Here is a 25,655-nt window from a genome sequence, read left to right as displayed (position 1 = left end):
ACGCGGCTGTCCTGAGAAATTTATGAAAAAGTGTGGAGCTCTTGGATAGCCAACCCTCATACCAGCTCATATACTTGACATAGCCAAAGTGATGGGACCTGGAGATGCTGACATCTGTTTGTTCCCCCATTCCTCCACAGAATTTCTCCCTTTGACTGGTCCACACCAGATTTTATTTTATATGTACTGCTGATAAGGAAAGGCGGTTTGTTAGAGTTTTGTTTTTGTATTTTAACTTATATGCATAACAATATGTGGAAAAAATTATCCGTGTGTTCTTTGTTAATAACTGACCCTGTACACTTAGTACTATTGTACTACTTAATATATGGAACCCTCAGGAATTTACACTTTTGGATTTATACCACTGTTTTGCTAGGAGGTCTTTCAACAAAGTTAAATTTGGTTGTCGCTCAAGGCCCTGTGAATGTAGTACTAGGCACTGTCCGTTTAACAAAGACCAGGCTTATGTGTGAATAATTTGCCTACGGTGTTGATATTTTTTAATAGTTGCAACGCATACTATAAACGTGAACCAAAGCTGGACTGGATTATTCTTCGTTACTGAATAAGGCCTCAAACACACAACCGTAGCCATGCGCACGGCCGTGATTTTCGAGTCGGCCGGGGGCAGTGTGTCACCTGCAAGCCGACCGCAAATCGCAGGCTGTGCACATGGCCGCGGCCATTATTTGATATGAGCCTGGACCGCAGAACACGGCCGTAATAAGACTTGCCTGTTTTTTCTGCGGTACGGGCTCCTGGGTATTGCATGGACCGTGGAAACCACGGTCGTGTGCATGGCACCATAGGAATGATTGGGGTCGCAATTCTCCCGTGGATTTTTGGGGGAATCGCAGCCACAAAAGCACGTTCGTGTGCATGGGCGCTTAGGATTGCATTGTTAACCCCTTCACGACCAGCCCACGTAGATTAACGGGCTGCAGTGCTGGGCTTTTGTCCTGCAGCCCGTTAATCTACGTGGTGTCAGAACAGAGTGTACAGAGCTCTACCTGTGCCCTGAATCTCTCAGCACACGCTGCTACTAGCAGACTTCGTGCTGAGAGAAGACATCAGGACCGGATTAGTGCCGGCCCGGATGACGTGATCATCATGGTGTTCACAGCAATGTTTCTCCTCCCTCCCTGTCAGATCGTTCTGAGACAGTGAGAGAGAAGGAGCACTGTGCCGAGCAGCTGCTGTGTGTCTCATATAAAGACACAGCAACTGTGAAAAACACATAAAAACCACCTCCACATAGATAGTTTAGTGTAGGAGGGTAGTTATAGTTTAGGCAGTATGTTAGGTAGATAATTAATAGTCTGAGTACTATCTAAACTAATTAATTATCCTAATCAATTAGGGCTTATAATGCTAAATGACTATTCTAGCTGCAAACGTCTGGTTTTTAATGCAATATCTACGTAGGTGTATAGAGGCCCATTTCCAGCAACCATCACTCCAGTGTTCTAAAGGTACATTGTGTTTGCTAACTGTGTTAGAAGGCTAATGGATGATTAGAAAACACTTGAAACCCCTTGTGCAATTATGTTAGCACCGCTGTAAACAGTTTTGCTGTTTAGAGGAGCTATAAAACTGACCTTCCTTTCAGCTAGTTGAGAATCTGGAGCATTACATTTGTGGGTTCGATTAAACTCTCCAAATGGCTAGAAAAAGAGAGCTTTCATGTGAAACTCGCCAGTCTACTCTTGTTCTTAGAAATGAAGGCTATTCCATGCGAGAAATTGCCAATAAAATGAAGATTTCCTACAACGGTGTGTACTACTCCCTTCAGAGGACAGCACAAACAGGCTCTAACCAGAGTAGAAAGAGAAGTGGGAGGCCCCGCTGCACAACTGAGCAACAAGACAAGTACATTAGAGTCATTAGCTTGAGAAATAGACGCCTCACAGGTCCTCAACTGGCAGCGTCATTAAATAGTACCCACAAAACGCCAGTGCCAACGTCTACAGTGAAGAGGCGACTCCGGGATGCTGGCCTTCAGGGCAGAGTGGCAAAGAAAAAGCCATATCTGAGACTGGCTAATAAAAGGAAAAGATTAATATGGGCAAAAGCACACAGACATTGGACAGAGGAAGATTGGAAAAAAGGGTCACGGACAGACGAATCGAAGTTTGAGGTGTTTGGATCACAAAGAAGAACATTTGTGAGACGCAGAACAACTGAAAAGATGCTGGAAGAGTGCCTGACGCCATCTGTCAAGCATGGTGGAGGTAATGTGATGGTCTGGGGTTGCTTTTGTGCTGGTAAAGTGGGAGATTTGTACAAGGTAAAAGGGATTTTGAATAAGGAAGGTTATCACTCCATTTTGCAACGCCATGCCATACCCTGTGGACAGCGCTTGATTGAAGCCAATTTCATCCTACAACAGGACAATGACCCAAAGCACACCTCCAAATTATGCAAGAACTATTTAGGGAAGAAGCAGGCAGCTGGTATTCTATATGTAATGGAGTGGCCAGCGCAGTCACCAGATCTCAACCCCATAGAGCTGTTGTGGGAGCAGCTTGACCGTATGGTACGCAAGAAGTGCCCATCAAGCCAATCCAACTTGTTAGAGGGCCTTCTGGAAGCATGGGGTGAAATTTCTCCCGATTACCTCAGCAAATTAACAGCTAGAATGCCAAAGGTCTGCAATGCTGTAATTGCTGCAAATGGAGCATTCTTTGACGAAAGCAAAGTTTGAAGGAGAAAATTATTATTTCAAATAAAAATCATTATTTCTAACCTTGTTAATGTCTTGACTATATTTTCTAGTCATTTTGCAACTCATTTGATAAATATAAGTGTGAGTTTTCATGGAAAACACAAATTTGTCTGGGTGACCCCAAACTTTTTAACGGTAGTGTATATAGACATATTTGAAATTTGTGAATACTAAAAATGAATAATTGGGGATGTTATATATCTATAACATCATATAAATATATACGCATACACACATACTTATATAAATATCTTCATATATTTTACACGTCTGTAAATTCTAAATACTTTGATTCATTGTTAGGGCTGTTCATAAATGTATTATTTATTAGGGTTGTCCTAATTTAGTTGTGATTTAATTAATTACATATATATCTATAACATGGTATAGATATACACACGTAATACATATATATTTACATACACACACATTCATATAAATTAATTTTATTAATTCTACATATCAAATAATTGATTGTTAGGGTCGTTCATAAAGTTATTAATTATTAGTCGTTCAACAATTGATTAGTTGTAAAGATTCAATTGATTATATATGTATACGTAATATATACATATACACACACATTTAGATAAAATAATTTATTCCTATATTTTACAGTTCTATAAATTCTAGATACTAATGGATAAATTAGGTTCGTTTATAAATTTATTGATCAATTGATTAGCGGACTTTTTCTTTGTTACTTTTATTAAAATTGTTACAAAAATGTGTTAAAAAAAAAATAATAGGTAAAAAAAAATGGCACGCAAGTTATGCTGAAGAGGCATTTGCACTCTTGGATTCTGATAGTGAACGGGGTCACTTTTGGGGGGTTTCCGCTGTTTTCTTCCCTCAGTGGCTTTGCAAATGCGACATGGAACCGAAAACCATTATAGCAAAATTTGAGCTCCAAAAGCCAAATGGCGCGCCTTCCATTCTGAGGGCTGTCGTGTGTTCAAATATAAGTTTATGACCACATATGGGGTATGGCCGTAATCAGGAGAAATTTCTTTACAAATGTTGGATTGCTTTTTCTCCTTTATTCCTTGCAAAAATTTAAAATTTCTATGTTTCTTCAGAAAAAAATGTTGATTTTCATTTTCACGGACTAATACTAATAAATTCTGAAAAACACCTGTGGGGTTAAAATGCTCACTATACAACTAGATAAATTCCTTGAGGGGTGTAGTTTCCAAAATGGCGTTACTTTTTGGGTGTTTCCACTGTTTAGGTAGCAAAAGACCTCTTCAAACCAGACATGGAGACTAAAATATATTGTAATAAAAAGGAGGCTTCAAAATCCTCTAGGTGCTCCTTTGCTTCGGAGGCCGGTGTTTCAGTCCATTACCGTACTAGGGCCACATGTGGGATATTTCTAAATACTGCAGAATCTGGGCAATAAATATTGAGTTGCGTTTCTCATGTAAAACCTTCTGTGTTACAGAAATTTTTCTATTACAAATGAATTTCTGCAAAAAAAAATTACATTTGTAAATTACACCTCTACTTTGCTTTAATTCCTGTGAAACGCCTAAAGGGTTAAGAAACTTTCTTAATGCGGTTTTGAATACTTTGAGGGGTGCAGTTTTTAAAATATATGGGGTGTTTCTAATATATAAGGCCCTCAAAGCCACTTCAGAAATGAACTGGTCCATGAAATAATAGATTTTGGAAATTTCTTGAAAATGCGAGAAATTCTTGCTAAAGTTCTAAGCCATGTAACGTCCTAGAAAAATAAAAGGACGTTCAAAAAAAAAAACAAACTATGCAAACAAAGTAGACATATGGGAAATGTTAACTAGTAACTATTGTGTGTGGTATTAATATCCGTTTTGCAAGCAGATACAATCAAATTTAGAGAGATGCAATTTTTTGCACATTTTCTCTAAATTGGTATTTTTCACAAATAAATACTGCATTTATCGAGCAAATTTTTTCACAGACGTAAAGTACAATGTGTCACGAGAAAACAATCTCAGAATCGCTTGGATAGGTAAAAGCATTCCCAAGCTATTACCACATAAACTAACACGTCAGATTTGAAAAAAATCGCCTGCGTCCACAAGGCCAAAACAGGCGGTGTCCTGAAGGGGTTAATCACATTTTTTTTTTTAAAAGATAAAATTCTATTAGGCTTCGCAAAGGCTCTGTAGCATAAGCACACAAGTGGTGCTAGAACACATAAGTAGTCTAGAGGAGTAAAGGTAAATCATGGTTATCATTAAAATGAATAAAGTTAATTTAAAATTATCCAAAGTCCCATACATTTAATTTCTATTATGAAATAAAATAGTGTAAACAAAAAATAAAAATAAATGTACCCGTAGAAAGAGAGTCACATCCATGATCAAAAAGCTCTCCAAGGGGTGTGCTGCTATTTGTTCTCCTTGCTTGCTTCCCATCGATGGCATCCAAGGACTGGTAAATAAACAAACCAACAGCACAACACAGGTACGTCCACGTTGGTGCCTTAGGGGGGAAAAGTTACAGATTTACATTTCATTTCAAGAGAAGACCATCTTTATTCTATGCTATTCTGACAATCAAAAATCAACAGAAACATAACGGAAATGAATAGAAGTGTGACCCATGCCTAAAGTTATATAGTAATAGGTAATACAGCAGAACTCCGTTAGAAATGTAGACATTAATATAGGAAGAAAACATGACCTTATGGGTAAAAGAACAACTACTTATACCACATATCTAAGACTTAAATATCCTATAAAGAATTGTGTTCAATTAATGCGTCCACCACAATATTGAATTCAATCCGCCTGAATGAGAATGCTAAAATTCTAGGTTTATTAGATATAGCATTACAAATTTGGGCTAGTATAGCCATACGTATCTTTACAGGTAACAGGCTAACCAAGCATGGAAGGGAGTCATACACAAGGAAAAACCAGCTATACTGCTATAAAACGACTGGTGTAAGAGTATCAATACCACTATCCCTTTGTCAATCAGAGCAAATAACCGATCCCTGCCTGGACTAATTATTCAGAGTCGAACATCTTTCATAGTATTGGTAAAACACCCAACGCGTTTCCAGATCCGTTTATTTGTATGGATGTATCATCAGAGGTGTAAAGAATAAATTCATAACAGGGGCAGCTAGCACACAATTTCGTGTATCTCTCAAGCACCTGTTATGCAGTGTCAATAACGGCACTGATGTTTGACTGTGCTGCATGCAGCCAGACGCCAGCTATTTTTAGTTTTAGCCACGCATATAAAGGGCGGAACCAGCCCTAACAGACACCACGTCACGGTGATGCATCACCACTGTTGCAGGCAGGTCCTAGTGCCGCCCAGCAGGTCAGCCAATCGACGCAAAGCGTGAAGTTGTCATGGGAACCCCAAGCGGCCATATAGAAGAAGTGAACTACAAGAAAGATAACGGAACGGATATGAGAGGAGAGAAGTAATCAGTTCTATCGGACATTAAAACATGAGCCATAGAAGAGCACATACAGTGCTATAATGAGCGGAACAACAAAAGAACAAAGATCAAAAGGGAATAAAATGTAAATATCAGTAAAAGGAAGAGAAAGTACTTGGATATTTGTACCCCATGATTATTTACAAAGTAGTAAGATATAGTGTCTCACGCCCTGTTAACCATAACAAATCAAATCAAACAGGTATATGACACTATCATTCAAGCCACCTGGTTTCACCGTATCCATAACAAAGATCCAGCTTGCCTCCCTTTGCAGGATACGTTTATCCCAGTTCCCAACTCGTGGATGGGGATGAATGCGCTCAATCCCCTGAAAACCAATCCCCTGAATAGTTTTCCCCCAGATATGATGAGAAACGGGGGTCTCCGCTTTCTTTGCCAAGTCGTTGACACGATCTCTAATACGTCTGCAGAATTACCTTATTGCTCTACCCACATACTGGACCCCACAGCTGCACGTCATCAGATAAATAACGCCTTGGGTCTTACAGTTAATAAAGTCGTAATTGTTAAAATTCCGACCCAAGACGGTTCGAAATAGCCAAATGAAATACAAAAACCCACCTCTGCCTTCTTATGTACCTATTATGTATTTTTATTAATGTAAATATATTTAACTTTTGTACATGTAAGAGGAAACATGCATTGTACACATTTGATGTTTTAATGATGGCAGGATTATACACACACATTCATTAACCATCTAAATATATTGTTGCTTTCTGTAGTCTGACCTATCGGGGTCACAACTCTTCCTATTGCGTACTGTTGCAACCCCGCTAGTACCATGCCATCACCATGGATAGTACCAAATTATTGAGCAGGCTCCTAGTAGATCAACATATTGCCGATCACCCAGAGTTATCTTGTCTCACTATGTGATCGGTTATAGAATATCAGCGATTTCCCACAGCATTCCCTCTGCGGTCATGCCGCTACATAACTGCATGGCAACCCCGGTTGCTAGGGATGCTTACACTACTGCCTGTCTACGTTATGAATCAGCACCTTCAGAGGATGTGTACGGGCCATCTCTTATATCCAGCGCTCCAGACTAGCGTCAAAAGCCAACCATATACACACACACACAGGAATCACACACACACGCGCGCACACACACACACGGTTATAACCCCAGCAGGGCGCATGGCCATAGATGTCTGTGCACTCAACAGCCCAGCGGGACGAGCGGCACTTCGCAACTCCTCAAAATTTCGAGGATTACTAGAACGGTCATCTTCTGTCTGTGTTACAAATACTAGACCCCATTGGATACATCTCACATACTAAGGCCTCGTGCACACTTCCGCCACCGTTTTCACGGCCGTTTTTGACGGATCCGTGTGCCCGTTTTAGCGGCCATGTGCACTCCGTGTTTCCGTTTCCGAGCATGGTACTGTCCAGGGTGCTGAAAGAGTTAATGGGCTGCACTGATCGGCGGTTACTCTTTCAGCAACCTGAACAGTACCATGCTCGGCGCTCAGAAAATAAAATTTTGATGTAATAAAAAAATATATATATAAAGTTCATACTTACTTTCCTCCTGTCCGGCCTCCAGCGATGACGTTTCATCCATGTCGCCGCCGCAGCCAATCACAGGCTGTAGTGGCGGTAACGCACGGCAGGATGACGTCAGAAGGCCGGCCTCCAGTGATGATGCTTAATCCCACGTGACCGCCTCTGCAGCCAATCAGAGGATGCAGTGGCCTCTGCAGCCAATCACAGGCTGCAGCGTCAGAAAGGAAGGTCGGACTGGAGGAAGAAGAGGGACTCGTCACCAAGACAACGACCGGGTACGTATGAACGGATTTTTATTTTAATCAGCAGCCTCTTTTCTCCATCAGTAATTGATAGATACAAGTGGCTGCCGATTAGTGTAATATTTCTGTAATGTATTTCTGCCCACCCGGCGATTTGCTAGGCAACGGCTCCGTCACACACGGACAGCACACGGATGCCTCACGGTCACGGAATGTGTTGCCTTTTCTTTTTGGAGGAGGAAGAAGAGCTGTGCGCGCTTGATCTTCAGCAGGTGCAGCTGTAATATACAGCCAACATCTAACTGCAACGGCGGCGATCACAGTGATCTCCGATTGACGCAGTTTAACCCCTTAAATTAAGTAATCGCCACAAAGGGAGGGGGCTCCCTCTGTACCTAGTTTGCCCCCCCCCCCGCAAAAAAAAACAAAAAAAACGCGGGGTGCGGATGGTTGCCATGGCAACCAGGAAGCCTAACAACATTAGTAGTGCAGTGTATTATACTGGGGATCAGAAGATCAGATCTTCAAGTCCCCTAACATGTGTCAAAAAAAAAAATAAAAAATTAGAACGTAAAAAATAATGTTTTAGATAAAGGTATTCTGCAATAAAAACAATAAGCACCCTGTTTCCCTCATCAAGTCCTTTATGATTACAACAAAAATGAAAAAGTAAAAAAAGAACTATACATAATAGGTATCGCTGCGTTCGTATCGGCCTGACCTATAAAAATATATTTATCCCGCACAGTTAACACCGTTAAAAAAAAAAATTACAAAAAATGGGCAAATTTCCTTTTTTGGTCACGTTGTTTCGAAAAAAACAGAATAAAAAGTGATTAAAAAAAACGCAAACACAGTACCAATAACGACAGTTTGTCGCGCAAAAAAGCCCTAACAGCTCCGATGACAAAAAAATAAAAAACAGTTATGGCTCTCAGGATATGGTGACACGATAACATTATTTTACACAATAAAAAAAACTTTTTTTTATATATATAAAAGTAGTAAAACATAAAAATATAAATTTAGTATTGCCGTAATCGTACTGAACCGCAGAATTAAACCTTTCAAGACCGAGCTCATTTTGACCTTCATGACCAGCCCCATTTTCTCTAATCTGACATGTGTCAATTTATGTGTTAATAACTCTGGAATGCTTTTGCCTATCCAAGCGATTCGGAAATAGTTTTCTCGTGACATATTGTACTTTATGTTAGTGGAAAAATTTGGTCAATAAATGCATTGCTTATTTGTGAAAAACACCAAAATTTAGAGAAAATTTGCAAAAATTATGATTTTTCTCATTTTAAATGTATCTGCTTGTAAAACAGATAGTAATACCACACAAAATAGTTACTATTTTATATATTCCATATGTCTACTTTATATTTGCATAGTTTTTTGAACATTATTTTATTTTTCTAGGACGTTACAACGTTTAGAACTTTAGCAGCAATTTCTCACATTTTCAAGAAAATTTCAAAAGGCTATTTTTACAGGGACCAGTTCAGTTCTGAAGTGGCTTTGAGGGCCTTATGTACTAGATAGACCCCATAAATCACCCCATATTAAAAACTGCACCCCTCAAAGTATTAAAAATAGCATTCAGAAAGTTTCTTAACCCATTAGGCGCTTCACAGGAATTAAAGCAAAGTAGAGGTGAAATGTACAAATTTTTTTTTTTTTTGCTGAAATTCATTTGTAATAAAAAAAATTCTGTAACACAGAAGGTTTTACCCAAGAAATGCAACTCAATATTTATTGCCCAGATTCTGCAGTTTTTAGAAATATCCTACACGTGGCTCTAGTGTGATAATGGACTGAAACACAGGCCTCAGAAGCAAAGGAGCACCTAGTGGATTTTGGGGCCTCCTTTTTTTAGAATATATTTTAGGCACCATGTCAGGTTTGAAGAGGTCTTGTGGTACCAAAACAGTGGAAATCCCCCAAAAGTGAGACGGTTTTGGAAACTACACACCTCAAGGAATTTATCTAGGGGTATAGTTAGCATCTTGACCCCACAGGTCTTCTGCTATATTTATTGGAGTTTGTCTGTGAAAGTGAAAATCTACTTTATTTCTGAAAAAATATTTACAAAAAATAATCTTTGCAAGGAATAAAGATTAAAAAGCACCCCAGAACTTGTAAAGCTACTTCTCCCGATTACGCCAATACCCCATATGTGGTACTAAACTGCTGTTTGGACCAACAGCAGAGCTCAGAAGGGAAGGAGCGCCATTTGGATTTTGAAGCGCAGATTTTGCTGGATTGGTTTTCAGTGCCATGTCGCGTTTGCAACGCCCTGGAGTAAGCAAAACAGTGGAATCCCCCCAAAACGGACCCCATTTTGAAGACTACACCCCTCAAGGAATTGTTCTAGGGGTATAGTTAGCATTTTGACCCCACAGTTTTTTTGCTGAATTTAGTGGAATTAGGCTGTGAAAATGAAAATCTACTTTTTTCTGAAAAAACATAGAGATGTTTAATTTTTACAATGAATAAAGGAGAAAAATTACCCCAAAATTTGTAAAGCAATTTGTCCTGATTACAGCAATACGCCATATGTGGTAATAAACTGCTGTTTGGACCCACGGCAGGACTCAGGAGGGAAGGAACAATATTTGGCTTTTGGAGCTCAAATTTAGCTGGACTGGTTTTCGGGTGTCATGTCGCATATGCAAAGCCCCTGAGGTACCAAAACAGTGGAAACCTCCCAAAAGTCCCTTTAGGGGACTGGAACGAGCGATCATTAGGTCGCTGGTACAATACACTGCAGTACTAATGTATTGCAGTATAATATCATTTTACAGGCTCCTGTAACAGCGCGATCGCTGTTCCTGTCCGTTAGTCCCGGGTGTCAGCTGTAATACACAGCTGACAGCTGCAGAATATGGAGCGTGAGCCCGCTCCATATATAACCCCTCGCACCACGACATTCTATTAAGTCGTGGTGCGCCAAGGCGTTAATGCGCAGCGGATGGTGCAAAGTGAAAATTAAAATTTTCCACTGATATGCCATTTTAATGCACAATATATTGTGCCCAGTTTGTGCCACTGAAGACAAATACCTCATACAATGTTGAGCGGGTTCTCCCGGATATAAAATGTCATATGTGGACGTAAGCTGGTGTTTGGGCACGCTGTGGGGCTCAGAAGGGAGGGAACACCATTTGGCTTTTGGAGCGCAGATTTTGCTTGGTAACTGTTCTGTTTGGGGTTTTGCTGGTATTTCAGTTTATGATGTGGGGGTATATGTAAACTGTGCGGGGTACATCAGGGCATAATGAGAGTATAATAATGGGGTACATAAATAATAATTCGCAGATATGTGGCCGGTGTCACACTGATAAATGGCGCCTGATCCTATCCGCTTTTGGAACACTCTGCACATTTTGCATCGCCATATTCTGAGAGCCAGAACTTTTTTATTTTTTCTCCAACGGAGCTGTGTGAGGGCTTATTTGTTGCGGGACAATCTGTACTTTTCATTAGTATCATTTTAGGGTACATGTGATTTTTTTTTATCACTTATTAGATTTTTTTGGAAGCAAAGTGATAAAGAAACAAAATTCTGACAATGTTTTTTGTATTTTTTTTTTTTACAGTATTCACCGTGCGGTATAAATGACATTTTACTTTATTCTGTGGGTCGGTATGATTACGGCGATACCATATTTATATAGGTTTTTTATGTTTTATGGCGATTGCGCAATAAAATCACTTTGATAAAATTATTTATTTTCTGTGTCACCATATTCTGAGAGCCATAATTTTATATTTTTCCGTCAAAAAAGCGGTGTAAGGGCTTGTTTTTTGCGGGACAGGTTGTAGTTTTTATTGGTACTATTTTGGGGTACATGCGACTTTTTGATCACTTTTATTCTATATTTTGGGAGGGTTGATGACCAAAAAAAAGTGATTCTGACATTGTTTTATAATTATTTTTTTTGCGGTGTTCACCGTGCGGGAAAAATAATATTATAGTTTTATAGTTTGGGTCGTTACGAACGCGGTGATACCAAATATGTGTACTTTTTTTAACATTTTCATTTTTCTCCTATAATAAAAGACTTATTATAGGAAAAAAAGCATTATTTTTTTTTTGTAACTTTTATAACTTGTTTTTACACTTTTATAAAACTTTATGACTTTATTTTTTACTTTTTACTTGAAGACTGGCAGCACTGATCGCTGCTATAATACATTACACTACCTAGGTAGTGTAACGTATTATAAACTGTCAGTGTGACGCTGAGAGTCACACTGACAGGAAGCTTATGAGGGCCAGCATCCGGCTGGTTCTCATAGGCTGCTGTGCATGGCAGACCCGGGGGCCGTTGTATGGCCCCCGGTTCTGCCCTGTAACCGACTGCAGCACCAGCAATCGGTCACCGGGAAAGTTTGTTGTAGCAACAAACTTTCCAGTTTGTTATAGCAACAAACTTTCCAGTTCGTTGCTACAACACACTTTCCCTGCGATCACATGACCGGGACCTGAACTAATCAGGTCCCGATCATATCTCCGGGAACAGAGGTAGGTGATAACAGCGCGATCCGGGTGTCAGCGCTACTCTGAGACACCCGGATCGCGCTTTTAACACCCACCGTGAATTCACGTCGGCACTGCACAGAGCCCAGCAAATGCCGACGTGAATATACAGTGGGCGGTCGGGAAGCGGTTAAGCACTTGTTATCAGGACTCGGGAGCGGGGCAATGACTATCACACAGCTGCAGGCCTGCTCTCATACATTCATGTGTTACAATACTGAGCTGTGCGGGCGCACAGCTAATTATCGAAATACATGAAATAACGGTATCGAACTGTTTGGGGATGCACAGTATCGAAGTTTCGACCCATCGTGCATCCCTACTCCGAACGCAATAATGCAAAACGACGGTCCAGACTAATTTATATGTGCAGCAGTTCTTCACCTAAAACCCCACATCATTGTTTGCTAGTCCCCACTGGTAGACCCTATAAATGCAGCGGAAACTGACATTTTGGGGTCTGTGCTACATATGGGGCTAGTGAAGAAGTCAAAGATTAGGCAAATGATGGTGTGGATAATTTGTACAATACCACGGACACCCTTTAGAAGTGTGACTCCTGCACCCAAAAATCTGGCCTGTGAATAAAAGATTGGTTCAAAGCGTACGTCACTATCCATAGACCATTTTATTATTCATTTATCGCATTATTACATCACCCTTTTAGGACCTGATGCACTCCGCCCAACTTACATATACCCTGATGCACTCCGCCCATCTTACATATGCCCCCACATTATAAACAAACACCAGTAAAACACTAAAAACTACTACTAAGCAAAATCTGCACTCCAAAAGCCAAATGGCGGTCATTCTGGGCCGGGCAGTGTGCCCAAACAGCAGTTTCTGACAACATATGGGGTATTACTGTACTCTGGAGAACCGCTTAATTTATGGGGTGTGTGTCTCCAATGATACAAGCTGGACACAACACATTGGGCACTGAAATAGCATATCTGTGGAAAATGCCAATTTTCAATCTGCAACATCCACTGTGCACTAATTTCTGCAAAACCTTTGGGGTCAAAAGGCTCACGACACTTCTATATGAATTCCTTGAGGGGGTGTAGTTTCCTAAATGGGGTCACTTCTCGGGGGTCTTCACTGTACTGGTACCTCAGCGTAATGCAACATGGCGCCAAAAATTAATTTTGTACAATCTCCACTCCAAAAACTACATTGCGCTTTTCCCCTTTAGACCCTTGATGTGTGTCCAAATAGAAGTTTACAACCACATATGGGGTATTTCCCTACTCAGAAGAAATTGTGTACCACATTTTGGGGTGTCTTATCCTGTATTCCTCGTGGAAATGAAAAATAAGCTAAATCTACATGTTATTGGAAAAAAAAAAAGTTTTAATTTTCACGGCCCAATTCGAATAAAATCTATAAAATTTATACTGGTACTGCAGGGCCTCTGCAAATGAGACATGGCCCCCAGAAACCAATTCAGCAAAATCTGCACTGCAAAATCAAAATGGCGCACCTTCCCTTCTGAGCCCTGCCATGGGTCCAAACAGCAGTTTATTACCACATATGGGGTAATCAGGAGAAATTGCTTTACAAGTGTTAAGGAATAAAGGGGAAAAAGCACCTCATCAAAATTAGAAAATGATATGTTTTTTCCAGAACAAAAAAAAGTAGATTTTCATCTTCACAGACTAATTCCAATAAATTCAGCAAATAAACGGTGGGGTCAAAATGCTCACTATACCACTAGAAAAATTCCTTGAGGGGTGTAGTTTCCCAAATGGGGTCACTTTTGGGGGGTTTCCACTGTTTAGGTCCCTCTGTGTTGCAAACGCGACATGGCACCGAAAGCCATTCCAGTAAAATTAGCGCTCCAAAAGCTAAATGGCGCTCCTTCCCTTCTGAGCACTGCCGTGGGTCCTAACAGCAGTTTATTACCACATATGGGGTATTTCAGTAATCGGGAGAAATTCCTTTACAAATGTCAGGTTGCTTTTACTCCTTTATTCCTTGCAAAAATGTTAAAATTCTAAGTCTTTCCAGAAAAAAAACCCAGTAGATTTTCATTTTCACAGACTAATCCGAATAAATTTAGCAAAAAACCTCTGGGGTCAAAATGCTAACTATACCCCAAGATAAATTACCTGAGGGGAGTATTTTCAAAAATGGGGTGACTTTTAGGGGGTGTTTACTGTTTTGGCACCACAAGTGCCCTTCAAACCTGACATGGTGCCTAAAATATATTCTAATAAAAAAGGATGCCCAAAAATCCACTAGGTGCTCCTTTGCTTCGGAGGCCAGTGCTTCAGTCCATTAGCACACTAGGGTCACATGTGGGATATTTCTAAAAACGGCAGAATCTGGGCAATAAATATTGAGATGCATTTCTCGGGTTAAACCTCCTGTGTTACAGAAGAAACATATTACAAATGAATTTTGGCAAAACAAAAAAAAAACACATTTCTGAATGCGGTTTTGAATACTTTGAGGGGTACAGTTTTCAAAATGGGATGTTTTATGGGGTTTCTAATATATAGGGCCCTCAAAACCACTTCAGAACTGAACACGTCCCTGAAAATATAGCCTTTTGAAATTCTTCAAAACGTGAGAAATTGCTGCTAACGTTCTAAGCCTTGTAAGTTCCTAGAAAAATAAAAAGGATGTTCAAAAAATGCTGGAAACATAAAAAAGTAGACATATGGGATATGTTAATTAGTAACTATTTTGTGTGGTTTTACTTACTACCTGTTTTACAAGCAGATACATTTAAAGGAACAGTGTCACCACAAAAAAAATTTTCATGTCAGTTTAATGTTAGTGTTTTATTAAAAACGTTTTTATTTATTTGTGTGTTTGTGTGTTACTTTTTTCTATTTTTTCACTTTTTCTTCCCTATGGGGGCTGCCATTTTTTTTCCCATTTCTGTATGTGTCGATTAACGACGACACATACAGACATGGAATACGGCAGCCATAGTCCCATAGGGACTGCGAACGGGTCCCGTCCCATCCACTTCTGTGTACGCCGTCTGTGTGGGAACTGCGCATGCGCCGCTCCCACACAGTCCAATTTGAAATGCGCGCCGTCCGGCGCCATTTTCCTGTGGACCGGAAGTCGCGGCCGGACAGTAAGATTACTACTTCCGGTCGCGGCTTCCGGACTTGTGCACTTGGACCAGCGGCAGCAGACGGAGCGGACGGGCCGGAGGGAGCCGCGGCGGCAGGAGCAGGTAAGAGATTTCTATGTATGTTCGTGTTTGTGTGTGTTTACTACTGTATGTAAACCTACTACACTGTGTGTTAGCTCAAAAAATGGCGACACACAGTGTAGGAGGTTAGACCGTTCAATCCCCTCGTTTATCCCGGCACTAGCCAGGATAAAGGAGGGGGGGATTCTCAGAGCTCACTAGAGCGAGTGCTTTTTTCCCAATTTTGCAGCAAAAAGCAATGTGGTTGCTTTACCACATGCAATGCTGCAATTTTGGGAATAGCTCCATCTAGTGACCAGCAATGGGAAATATTATAAATTAGAATCTAATTTATAATATTTCCTGACTCGTGAAAAAAATAAAAAAAATTTGAACAATGTTTAATCACCTACACACTAAATGTTTAATAAAAAAAAAACAAAAAAAAAATCATGTTTTGCTGGCAACACATTCCCTTTAAAATTAGAAAAATCATAATTTCTTCAAATTCTCAAAATTTTGGTGTTTTTCAAATAAGCAATGAATTTATCGACCAAATTTTTCCACTAACAAATGACAGCATGTCACGAGAAAACAATTTCACAATCGCTTGGATAGGTAAAAGCATTCCAAAGTTATTACCTCAAAGTGAGTCAGATTTTAAAAAAAATGGGGCCTGAAGGCCAAAATGAGCTCGGTCTTGAAGGGGTTGAACTGTGCTTGTATTAAAAATGGGTATCGTCCCAAATCATATCAAAAGATTTTTCAAGCATAAAAAAACTGATTTCGTTCTCAAATATACTTCTGAAACGAAATATACTAAAATATATATAAAACATTGTGATTTTAAAGGTTATTATTAATGGCTTCTAAAATACATTTGTAAAATATAAGCGATACTAAATGTAGAGTCACTGAATTCGCTCCCAGACATACAGTTGGAGCTAAATGTGTGAAATCAATAAAAGTGATAAAATCTTTACCTGAATAAAATATTCCTAATATCCCTTTACTCAGCCAAAGGAGGATTTTTGAAAGGTGTGTACTGTCATTTAAATGCAGTCTCCTAAATATAATATGAGGATATATTGGTATGATTCTTCCTATTTAACCGCTTCCCAACCGCCCACAGTAAATTCACGTCGGCACTTGCTGGGCTCTGTGCAGCGCCAACATGAATTCACGGTGGGTGTTAAAAGCGCGATCCGTGTCTCTCAGAGTAGGGCTGACACCCGGATCGCGCTGTTATCCCCTGCCTCTGGTCCCGGAGACATGATCGGGACCTAATTGGTTCAGGTCCCGGTTATGTGATCGCAGTGAAAGTTTGTTGTAGCAAAGTTTGTTACTATAACAAACTGGAAAGTTTGTTGCTACAACAAACCTTCCCGGGGACCGTTTGCGGGTGCTGCAGTCGGTTATAAGGCAAAACCAGAGGCCATACAACAGCCCCCGGGTCTGCCATGCACGGTAGCCTATGAGAACCAGTCGGAGGCCGGGCCTCATTAGCTTCCTGTCAGATTGACTCTCAGCGTCACACTGACAGTTTATAACACGTTACACTACCTAAGTAGTGTAAAGTATTATAGCAGCTATTAGTGCTGCAGGTCTTCAAGTAAAAAAAAAAAAAGTAATAAAAATGTTTTATAAAAAAGTGTAAAAACAAGTTATAAGTTACAAAAACAAAAAATGCATTTTTTCCTATAAGACTTTTATTATGGGAAAAAAAATTAAAATGTTAAAAAAAAAAAAAAAAAAAAAAAAAAAAAAGTACACATATTTGGTATTACCGCGTTCAGAATGACCCAAACTATAAAACTCTAATATTTTTTTCCGCACGGTGAACACCGCAAAAAAAAAAATAGTGAAAAAACCATGTTAGAATCACTATTTTTTGGTCATCAACCCTCCCAAAATAAGGAAAAAAAAGCTGCATGTACCCCAAAATAGTAGCAATAAAAACTACAACCTGTACCGCAAAAAACAAGCCCTTACACAGCTTTTTTGACTGAAAAATAAAAAAATGTTACGGCTCCCAGAATATGGGGACACAAAAAATAAATAAATTTTATCGAAAAGTGATTTTATTGCGCAAACGCCACAAGACATAAAAAAAACTATATACATATGGTATCGCTGTAATCGTATCGACCCACAGAATAAAGTAAAATGTCATTTATAGTGCACGGTGAACACAAAAGACAAAAAAAACATGGTCAGAATTTGTTTTTTTGTCACTTTGATTGCCAAAAACAATCTAACAAAGTGATAAAAAAAATCAATTAAAAAAAAAAAAAAAAAAAAAAAAAAAAAAAATCACATATAGCCTAAAATGGTACCAATGAAAACTAGAGATTGTTCCGCAACAAATAAGCCCTCGCACGGCTCTGGTGAAGAAAAAATAAAAAAAGTTCTGGCTCTCGAACGACAGAATTTGTGCAGTGTCCAAAAGCGGATAAGATCGGGCGCCATTTATCAGTGCGACATCGGCCACATATCTGCGGATTATTATTTATTTACCCAATTATTATAACCTCTTATTATACCCTAATGTACTCCGCACAGCTCACATATGCCCCCACACTATAAACCGAAATACCAGCAAAACCCCCAAACAGAACAGTTACCAAGCAAAATCTGAGCTCCAAAAGCCAAATGTCGCTCCCTCTCTTCTGAGCCCCACAGCGTGCCCAAACACCAGCTTATGTCCACATATATGATATTTTATATCTGGGAGAACCCGCTCAACATTGTATGAGGTATTTGTCTTCAGTGGCACAAACTGGGCACAACATATTGTGCATTAAAATGGCATATCAGTGGAAAATGTTTATTTTCACTTTGCACCATCCGCTGCACATTAACACCTTCGCACACCACGACTTAATAGCATGTCGTGGTGCGGGGGGTTATTTATGGAGCGGGCTCATGCGCTGCGCCCGCTCCATATTCTGCAGGTGTCAGCTGTGTATTACAGCTGACATCCGGGACTAACATTCAGGAAAAGCGATCGCGCTGTTACAGGAGCCTGTAAAAATTATATTATACTGCAATACATTAGTATTGCAGTGTATTGTACCAGCGACCTAATGATCGCTCGTTCCAGTCCCCTAAAGGGACTTTTGGGAGATTTCCACTGTTTTGGTACCTCAGAGGCTTTGCAAATGCGACATGACACCCGAAAACCATTCCAGCTAAATTTGAGCTCCAAAAGCCAAATATTGTTCCTTCCCTTCTGAGTCCTGCCATGGGTCCAAACAGCAGTTTATCACCACATATGGGGTATTGCTGTAATCCTGACAAATTGCTTTACAAATTTTGGGCTGATTTTTCTCCTTTATTCATTGTAAAAATGAAACATTTCTATGTTTTTTTGGAAAAAAGTAGATTTTGCACTGTTTTGCTCCCTCCAGGGCGTTGCAAACTCGACATGGCACTGAAAACCAATCCAGCAAAATCTGCACTTCAAAATCCAAATGGCGCTCCTTCCCTTCTGAGCTCTGCTGTGTGTCCAAACAGCAGTTTAGTACCACATATGGGGTATTGCCGTAATCAGGAGAAGTAGCATTACAAGTTTTGGGGTGCTTTTTATTCTTTATTCATTGCAAATATTTTTTGTAATCTTTTTTCAGAAAAAAAGTTGATTTTCACTTTCACAGACAAACTAAATATAGCAAACTACCTGTGGGGTCAAGATGTTAACTATGCCCTTAGATAAAATTCCTTGAGGGGTGTAGCTTCCAAAACGGTCACTTTTGGGGGATTTCCACGGTTTTGACACTACAAGACCTCTTCAAACCTGACATGGTGCCTAAAATATATTCTAAAAAAAGATGGCCCCAAAATCCACTAGGTGCTCCTTTACTTCGGAGGCCGGTGCTTCAGTCCATTACCACACTAGAGCCACATGTGGGATATTTCTAAAAACAGCAGAATCTGGGCAATAAACATGGAGTTACGTTTCTCTGGTAAAATCTTCTGTGTTACAGAATTTTTTTTATTACAAATGAATTTCAGCAAAAAAAATAAAATTTGTCAATTTCCCCTCTGCTTTAATTCATGTGAAGCGCCTAAAGGGTTAAAAAACTTTCTGAATGCCGTTTTGAATACTTTGAGGGGTGCAGTTTTTAATATGGTGTGATTTATGGGGTTATCTAGTACATAAGGCCCTCAAAACCGCTTCAGAACTGAACTGGTCCCTGTAAAAATAGCCTTTTGAAAATTTTCTTGAAAATGTGACAAATTGTTGCTAAAGTTCTAAGCCTTGTAACGTCCTAGAAAAATAAAATAATGTTCAAAAAACTATGCAAATATAAAAGTAGACACATGGAATATGTGAAATGGTAATACCACACAAAATAGTTACTGTTTTACAAGCAGATACATTTAAAATTAGAAAAATCATAATTTTTGCACATTTTCTCAAAATTTTGGTGTTTTTCACAAATAAGCAATGAATTTGACCAAATTTTTCTACTAACAAAGTACAATATGTCAAGACAAAACAATTTCAGAATCGCTTGGATAGGCAAATGCATTCCAAAGTTATTACCACATAAATTCACATCAGATTTTAAAAAAATGGGGCTGGTCCTGAAGGCCAAAATGAGCTCTGTCCTGAAAGGGTTAAGAAAATTATAATTGGCAGACTACAATCAGAGCAAGCGTAATCTCGCGAGGTCTCGCTGTAAATGACAGGTTACAGCGAGATTCCGCTTTGCTCTGCTGTAAGTACCAAACAAACGTTAACAAATTGCAGGGACTGTGAATAGACATCCCGTCCTGGCCGGTAGGAACGTCTAGTCACGGTCTAAACACTTCAGTAACGTTAATATGTCAGTATAAGACAGCACATCGTGAACAACCCAGTGTCACTATGCGCTGTCTAAATAAATGGAGAGAAGTGCATGACGCTGATTGGTCAGCATCATACACTCCTCTGTACAACGCCCACTTGGGCATTAAGAAGCTAATTAGCATAAAGCTAAAATCACTCCTAACGTTGTGAAAATAGATTATTTCTCTAAATAAAAAGCATTACTGTCACCTACATTATAGCACCGAACTCCTTATGTAGGAGATAGGGCACTTATAATGTGGTGACAGAGTCTGGATCACGAAGTAGTATATTCTAATGCTTTTGCATAATGGTCCTAAGGGTCTTGTGGCCACGAGTGAAAATCGATTATGAAGTTGTGTTTGTGTTTATTAGCTGCTGTAGTGTCTGGTGCGTGTTTTGGTTTATGCAATAAGGTTTTTTGTGTGGTGATTAATGAGGACTGGTAGGCCGATTCTATAATCAGTTTGGGATAGTATTTTTCTTTGACTCTTTTCTTTAATATATTTGCTTGATGTCGGTAAATCTTGATGGTGCTGAAAGTTTTTTGTTTTTTTTTTAATTCTTTTAAATTGATTATTGGGTGTATTGGTAAGCCATGGTTTAAAGTGGGCACTCCAAAAAAAAAAAAAAAAAAATTATATAAATGTTTACATCGACGTTTTTAAAATGTGTCACGGTAGCCATTTTCCCCTGGTTTATATTAATAGTTAGGTCTAAACAGTCAATATTGCGGGGGGCGTAAGAGGACGTGTGTGGCTGGAGCTCCTGCTGTATTCATCCTGAAAATACTGTTTATCCCTGAAATACCCGGTAATATTCACCGATCTGGAGGCTGGGAAGCTGGAGGAGTCGGTACCGCTTAACACTGCTGCAATGACCCGTTCCAAGAAGCAAAAAACGCCGCCGGCGAGTCCGGGGCCGAGAAGGCAAGATGGCGCCGAGGAGACTGACTGCAGGAGCAGGCACATGCGGTCTGACGCGGCAGACAGGCTGGAGAGATTTGCAAGAACCCCTCGTGCGAGCGTATCTGCAGCAGGCAAGACGCCGATGGCTGGCAGTGGGAAGGCAGACAGCATGGCCTCAGGTTCCAGGTACTCCGTGCTGGGAGAGGACACGGTGAGTGAGGAGGAGGAAGAGCTGAGGAGTCAGCGGCGGGACAAGCGTGTGGAGGAGGATGGAGGCAGAACGCATAGGAGGAGAGACCAGGTGAAGGAGCCTTCCCTTGCTGATATATTCGCTGCGGTAAAGCAGAACTCCTCAATTTTATCTGTGCTGACCGGGCAGGTGGGAAGCCTGAAGGAAGATATACTGCTGTTACTCAATGACTTACAGAAAGTGGCAGAAAGAACCACGGTTATTGAAGGGAGAGTGTCTGAAGTGGAAGATGTTCTGCCGGAGCTCAGGCGGGATGTGCAGTCTCAGTCCTTGGCGGTGGTGGCCCTGCAGGCTAAGGCGGATGATTTGGAGAATCGGCTACGCAGAAACAATGTGCGTTCGGTCGGAGTGCCGGAAAAAACGGAGGGCAATAACTCGGATGAGTTTTTTGAAAAATGGCTGCTGGAGCAGTTTGGCCGGGATGAACTGTCTCCTTTGTATGCGGTTGAAAGAGCGCACAGAGTGCCTACCAGACCGGGGCCACCGGGGAGGCCCCCGAGGCCGGTCTTAGTGAAGCTGTTGCACTACAAGGACAGAGATAAGATACTGAGGAAGGCAAGGGAACGGCAGGATATCTCCATTAATGGCGCCAAAATATCCTTTTATCCGGATTTCTCCGCGGAGGTGCAGAAGAAGCGGCTGCAATACTGGGATGTCAAGAAACGTCTGAGGAACTTGTCCATACCATACTCCATGATGTATCCGGCCAAATTGCGGGTGGTTGCTTTTGGGACTGCTTCATTCTTCGAGAACCCCAGAGAGGCTGCAAGATGGCTGGATAGCAATGAGGCACGTTTGCGGAGACCGGCTGGAGAAGATGCATGAAAGCCCGCCTGGGCGGTGAAGTATAGAGCCATGTTGGAGTTTGCGGGACTGTAAAATATTATATGTTATTATGCAGTTCTCCGAAATGTGTGAACACCCTTGTAAGAAACACAGCAGGGTGGTATCCTTTTAACAAAAATGGCCGCACCTGACGGCAATGTTATTGAGGGATTGTTACTGGGTACCTAATGTATCTGTAAATTCTGCGGATTGTGTGGGATTGTTTATTACATGCGAATAGCAGTGGGAGCCAGCGCTCACTGGAAGTGGTGAGAAAGTTAAACGGTTCAAAGAGAGATGCCATTTGGGCATGGTAAAAATTTTCGCACTATGGTGCGTTTCTGCTGGATAGGAGAGACAGTACATGTCGCTCTGACCCTTTTCGGAAGGGGAGGTTTTGTTGGGGGGGGGGGGGAGGAGGGAGGGAATGCACGGCCTAATATCTTGACTGGAGCAGGCTGGAGGAGTAACAGATTTCCTAAAGATCTGACGCCTGATGGGATCGGTTAAATGTCTATCCTGGAACGTCCGGGGAATACGGGAAGCTAGGAAACGACAGGCAATCTTTAACTGGGTTAAACAGCAAAATGCCCTGATAGTGGGGCTGCAAGAAACGCATCTGACTAGAGAATCTGTATCCTTATTGCAGAGAGTGTGGATCGCACATGGGTTTCACTCTTTTCATACGACTTATTCCAGGGGGGGTGAGTTTGCTGATACACAGGAGTCTTCCCTTTGTCTGTCATTCGTCCTTTTCTGATGAGGAGGGGAGGTATGTGGGAGTGCACTGTAGGGATGTCACGATACCAGAATTTGGACTTCGATACCGATACTTCGTTTAGTATTGCGATTTCGATACCAATTTCGATACTTTTGCCAACAGTAATAAAAAAAAAAATTCTTCAGTTTTCTGATGTGAGGCGCGACTTGTGATGAATTTTGAACGCGCCTCACATTAATAGTAATTAATCCCATCATGTTTCTCAGTCATATTGGGTTAATGTGCGAGGTACATGATGGGGTTAATTACTATTAATGTGAGGAACATGGAGGGTAAATTCATCGCACCTCGCGCCTCACATTAATAAGTGAAAGCCGTGTTTATTTCATTTTTTTACAGCGTACACATCATAAATGATGCAAAAACATTGTTGTCCGCGCCATTACTGAATGTGTGTATTTTATGTATTGAGACTTATTTTAATGTTTATTGTAAAAAAGGTGAAGGTGTATTTTTTTTAAAATTTAACAATACTTTGTTTTTACTTTATTTTTAAACTTTAATGTACTGACATATATCAGATATGTGCCAGTACATTAACCTGTGGACGGATAATACACAGGCAGTTGTTAGGACATACTTGGTTATGTCCTAACAACATGAAATATGGTAAGACAGCCCTGGGGTCCGTCAATAGACCCTGGGCTGTCTGCCCATATATGGTATGGCCCTCGATCGCGTCACAGGAATTCCCTGTGACGCGATCCAGGGGCATCCCCCCTTCTCATTTTCCCCTGGATGCTGCAGTCCGCTGTGATCGCAGCATTCAGGGGAATAACGGCGGAGATGAGCGGTTTCTCTGATCTCCGCCGTTATAGAGCGGGGCTGCGGCTGTGTAATACAGCCATTGCCCCGATCCTGACAGGAAGTGCGCGCGCGGTCAGCATGAGGTGATGCGGCCGGCGCTGCACTAATGCGGCAGTTCAGGCACTGAAGACAGAACATGGGGGTGTTTTGTAGCGCGCCCGCCATGTTCTGTCTCCAGTGCCGCCGCTCATTAGTGCAGCGCTGGCCGCATTGCATCATCCTGACCCCGCGAACTTATCATGACTCAGGAGCGGGGCTGTGGCTGAATTACACAGCCGCAGCCGCGCTCCCATACATTCATGTGTTACTATACTGAGCTGTGCGGCTGCGCAGCTCAGTATCGAAATACAGGAAATAGCGGTATCGAACCGTTTAGGGATGCACAGTATCGAAACAGTATCGAAGTTTCGATGCACCGTGCATCCCTAGTGCACTGTACTATATCTCACTGGGAGTGTATTCTGGTAGTGTTGTATATCCCTCCGCCTTATTCTAGCACTGTACTGAAACGAATTACGGAGAAACTCTCCAGGTGGCCTGAGGTACCGCTAATTGTGATGGGGGATTTTAATGCAGTGATGTCTGAAGGGTTGGATAGGTTTCATAGAGGAGGAGGAGGGCAAAGAGGAGACCTGACTGCCTTTGGAAGATTAATGGAGGAATTGGGTCTGCGAGATATTTGGAGAGATAAACATCCAGGGGTGAGGCAGTACTCGTGTGCATCATCCACATTTCAGTCACTTTCACGAATAGACTTGGTAGCATGCACAGCTTCAGCGGTGCCGTACATAGCGCAAATAGAGTACCTACAGAGGGCATTGTCGGACCACTCTCCGATGGCGGTGACGCTGGAAGTGGGTGTAAGGCATACCAGGAACCCCGGGAACTGGAAGCTGAATGCGTTTTGGCTAAGATTGATGGATGGCGAGGAAATACGGAACCTGATAAAATAATATTTTAATTTTAATACTGAGTCAGTGCCGCGGGGAGTGTTACGGGATGCCATGAAAGCCTGGTTGAGAGGAGTATTCATTCAAAATATTAAACAAATTAAAACTAAATCCAGGCAGTTGGGAGAAAGTTTAGAGGATCGGGTGACAGAAACAGAAGGGAGACATGTAGAAGAGGGATCCGAGGAGACACAGACATTGGGTGGAGGCACAGACGTTGTTAAAAAATCACCAACTAACAATGGCGGATAACAAAAGACTATTCCTTAAACAGCAATATTATGAAAAAGGGGAAACGGTGGGGAGATTACTCGCTAGGATGGCAAAACCGCATGGGGGTAATAATTTCATTCATGGTCTTAGGGGGGAGGGGGAGGGTGGAGACAGACACGGGGCAAATCCTGCACATATTTCAGCGGTTTTACACTGACCTATATACATCCAAAGTGCATTACGACACACAGCAATTGGACGAGTACCTGGGAAAAATTAATTTGCCTACCTTGGGCCGGGAGGACCGTGAAAGACTGGAGACCCCTATTTCACTAGAGGAGTTGGAACAGGCGATAAGGAATATTGCAAATGAGAAAGCTCCGGGTCCAGATGGGTTACCGGGGGAAATCTATAAAGAATATGGGAC

At 41.1% G+C, this 25,655-nt stretch overlaps 1 protein-coding gene across 2 annotated transcripts in view; it reads right to left on the bottom strand.

The window, feature by feature from the left end:
- The window catches only part of CEPT1 (choline/ethanolamine phosphotransferase 1), a 198,338-nt gene that overhangs the window by 112,958 nt on the left and 59,725 nt on the right, over positions 1-25,655 (bottom strand). For both annotated transcript variants that reach the window (XM_075853544.1, XM_075853545.1), the window contains exon 3: positions 5,050-5,197. In XM_075853544.1, the coding sequence (XP_075709659.1) occupies positions 5,050-5,197 (148 nt within the window). The remainder of the gene's footprint in view (positions 1-5,049; positions 5,198-25,655) is intronic.

The sequence above is a fragment of the Rhinoderma darwinii genome, chromosome 2, assembly GCF_050947455.1.
Source record: "Rhinoderma darwinii isolate aRhiDar2 chromosome 2, aRhiDar2.hap1, whole genome shotgun sequence".
NCBI lineage: Eukaryota > Metazoa > Chordata > Amphibia > Anura > Rhinodermatidae > Rhinoderma > Rhinoderma darwinii.
Note: the sequence above shows the minus strand (reverse complement) of the source record. Positions and strands in the feature narration are given on the sequence as shown.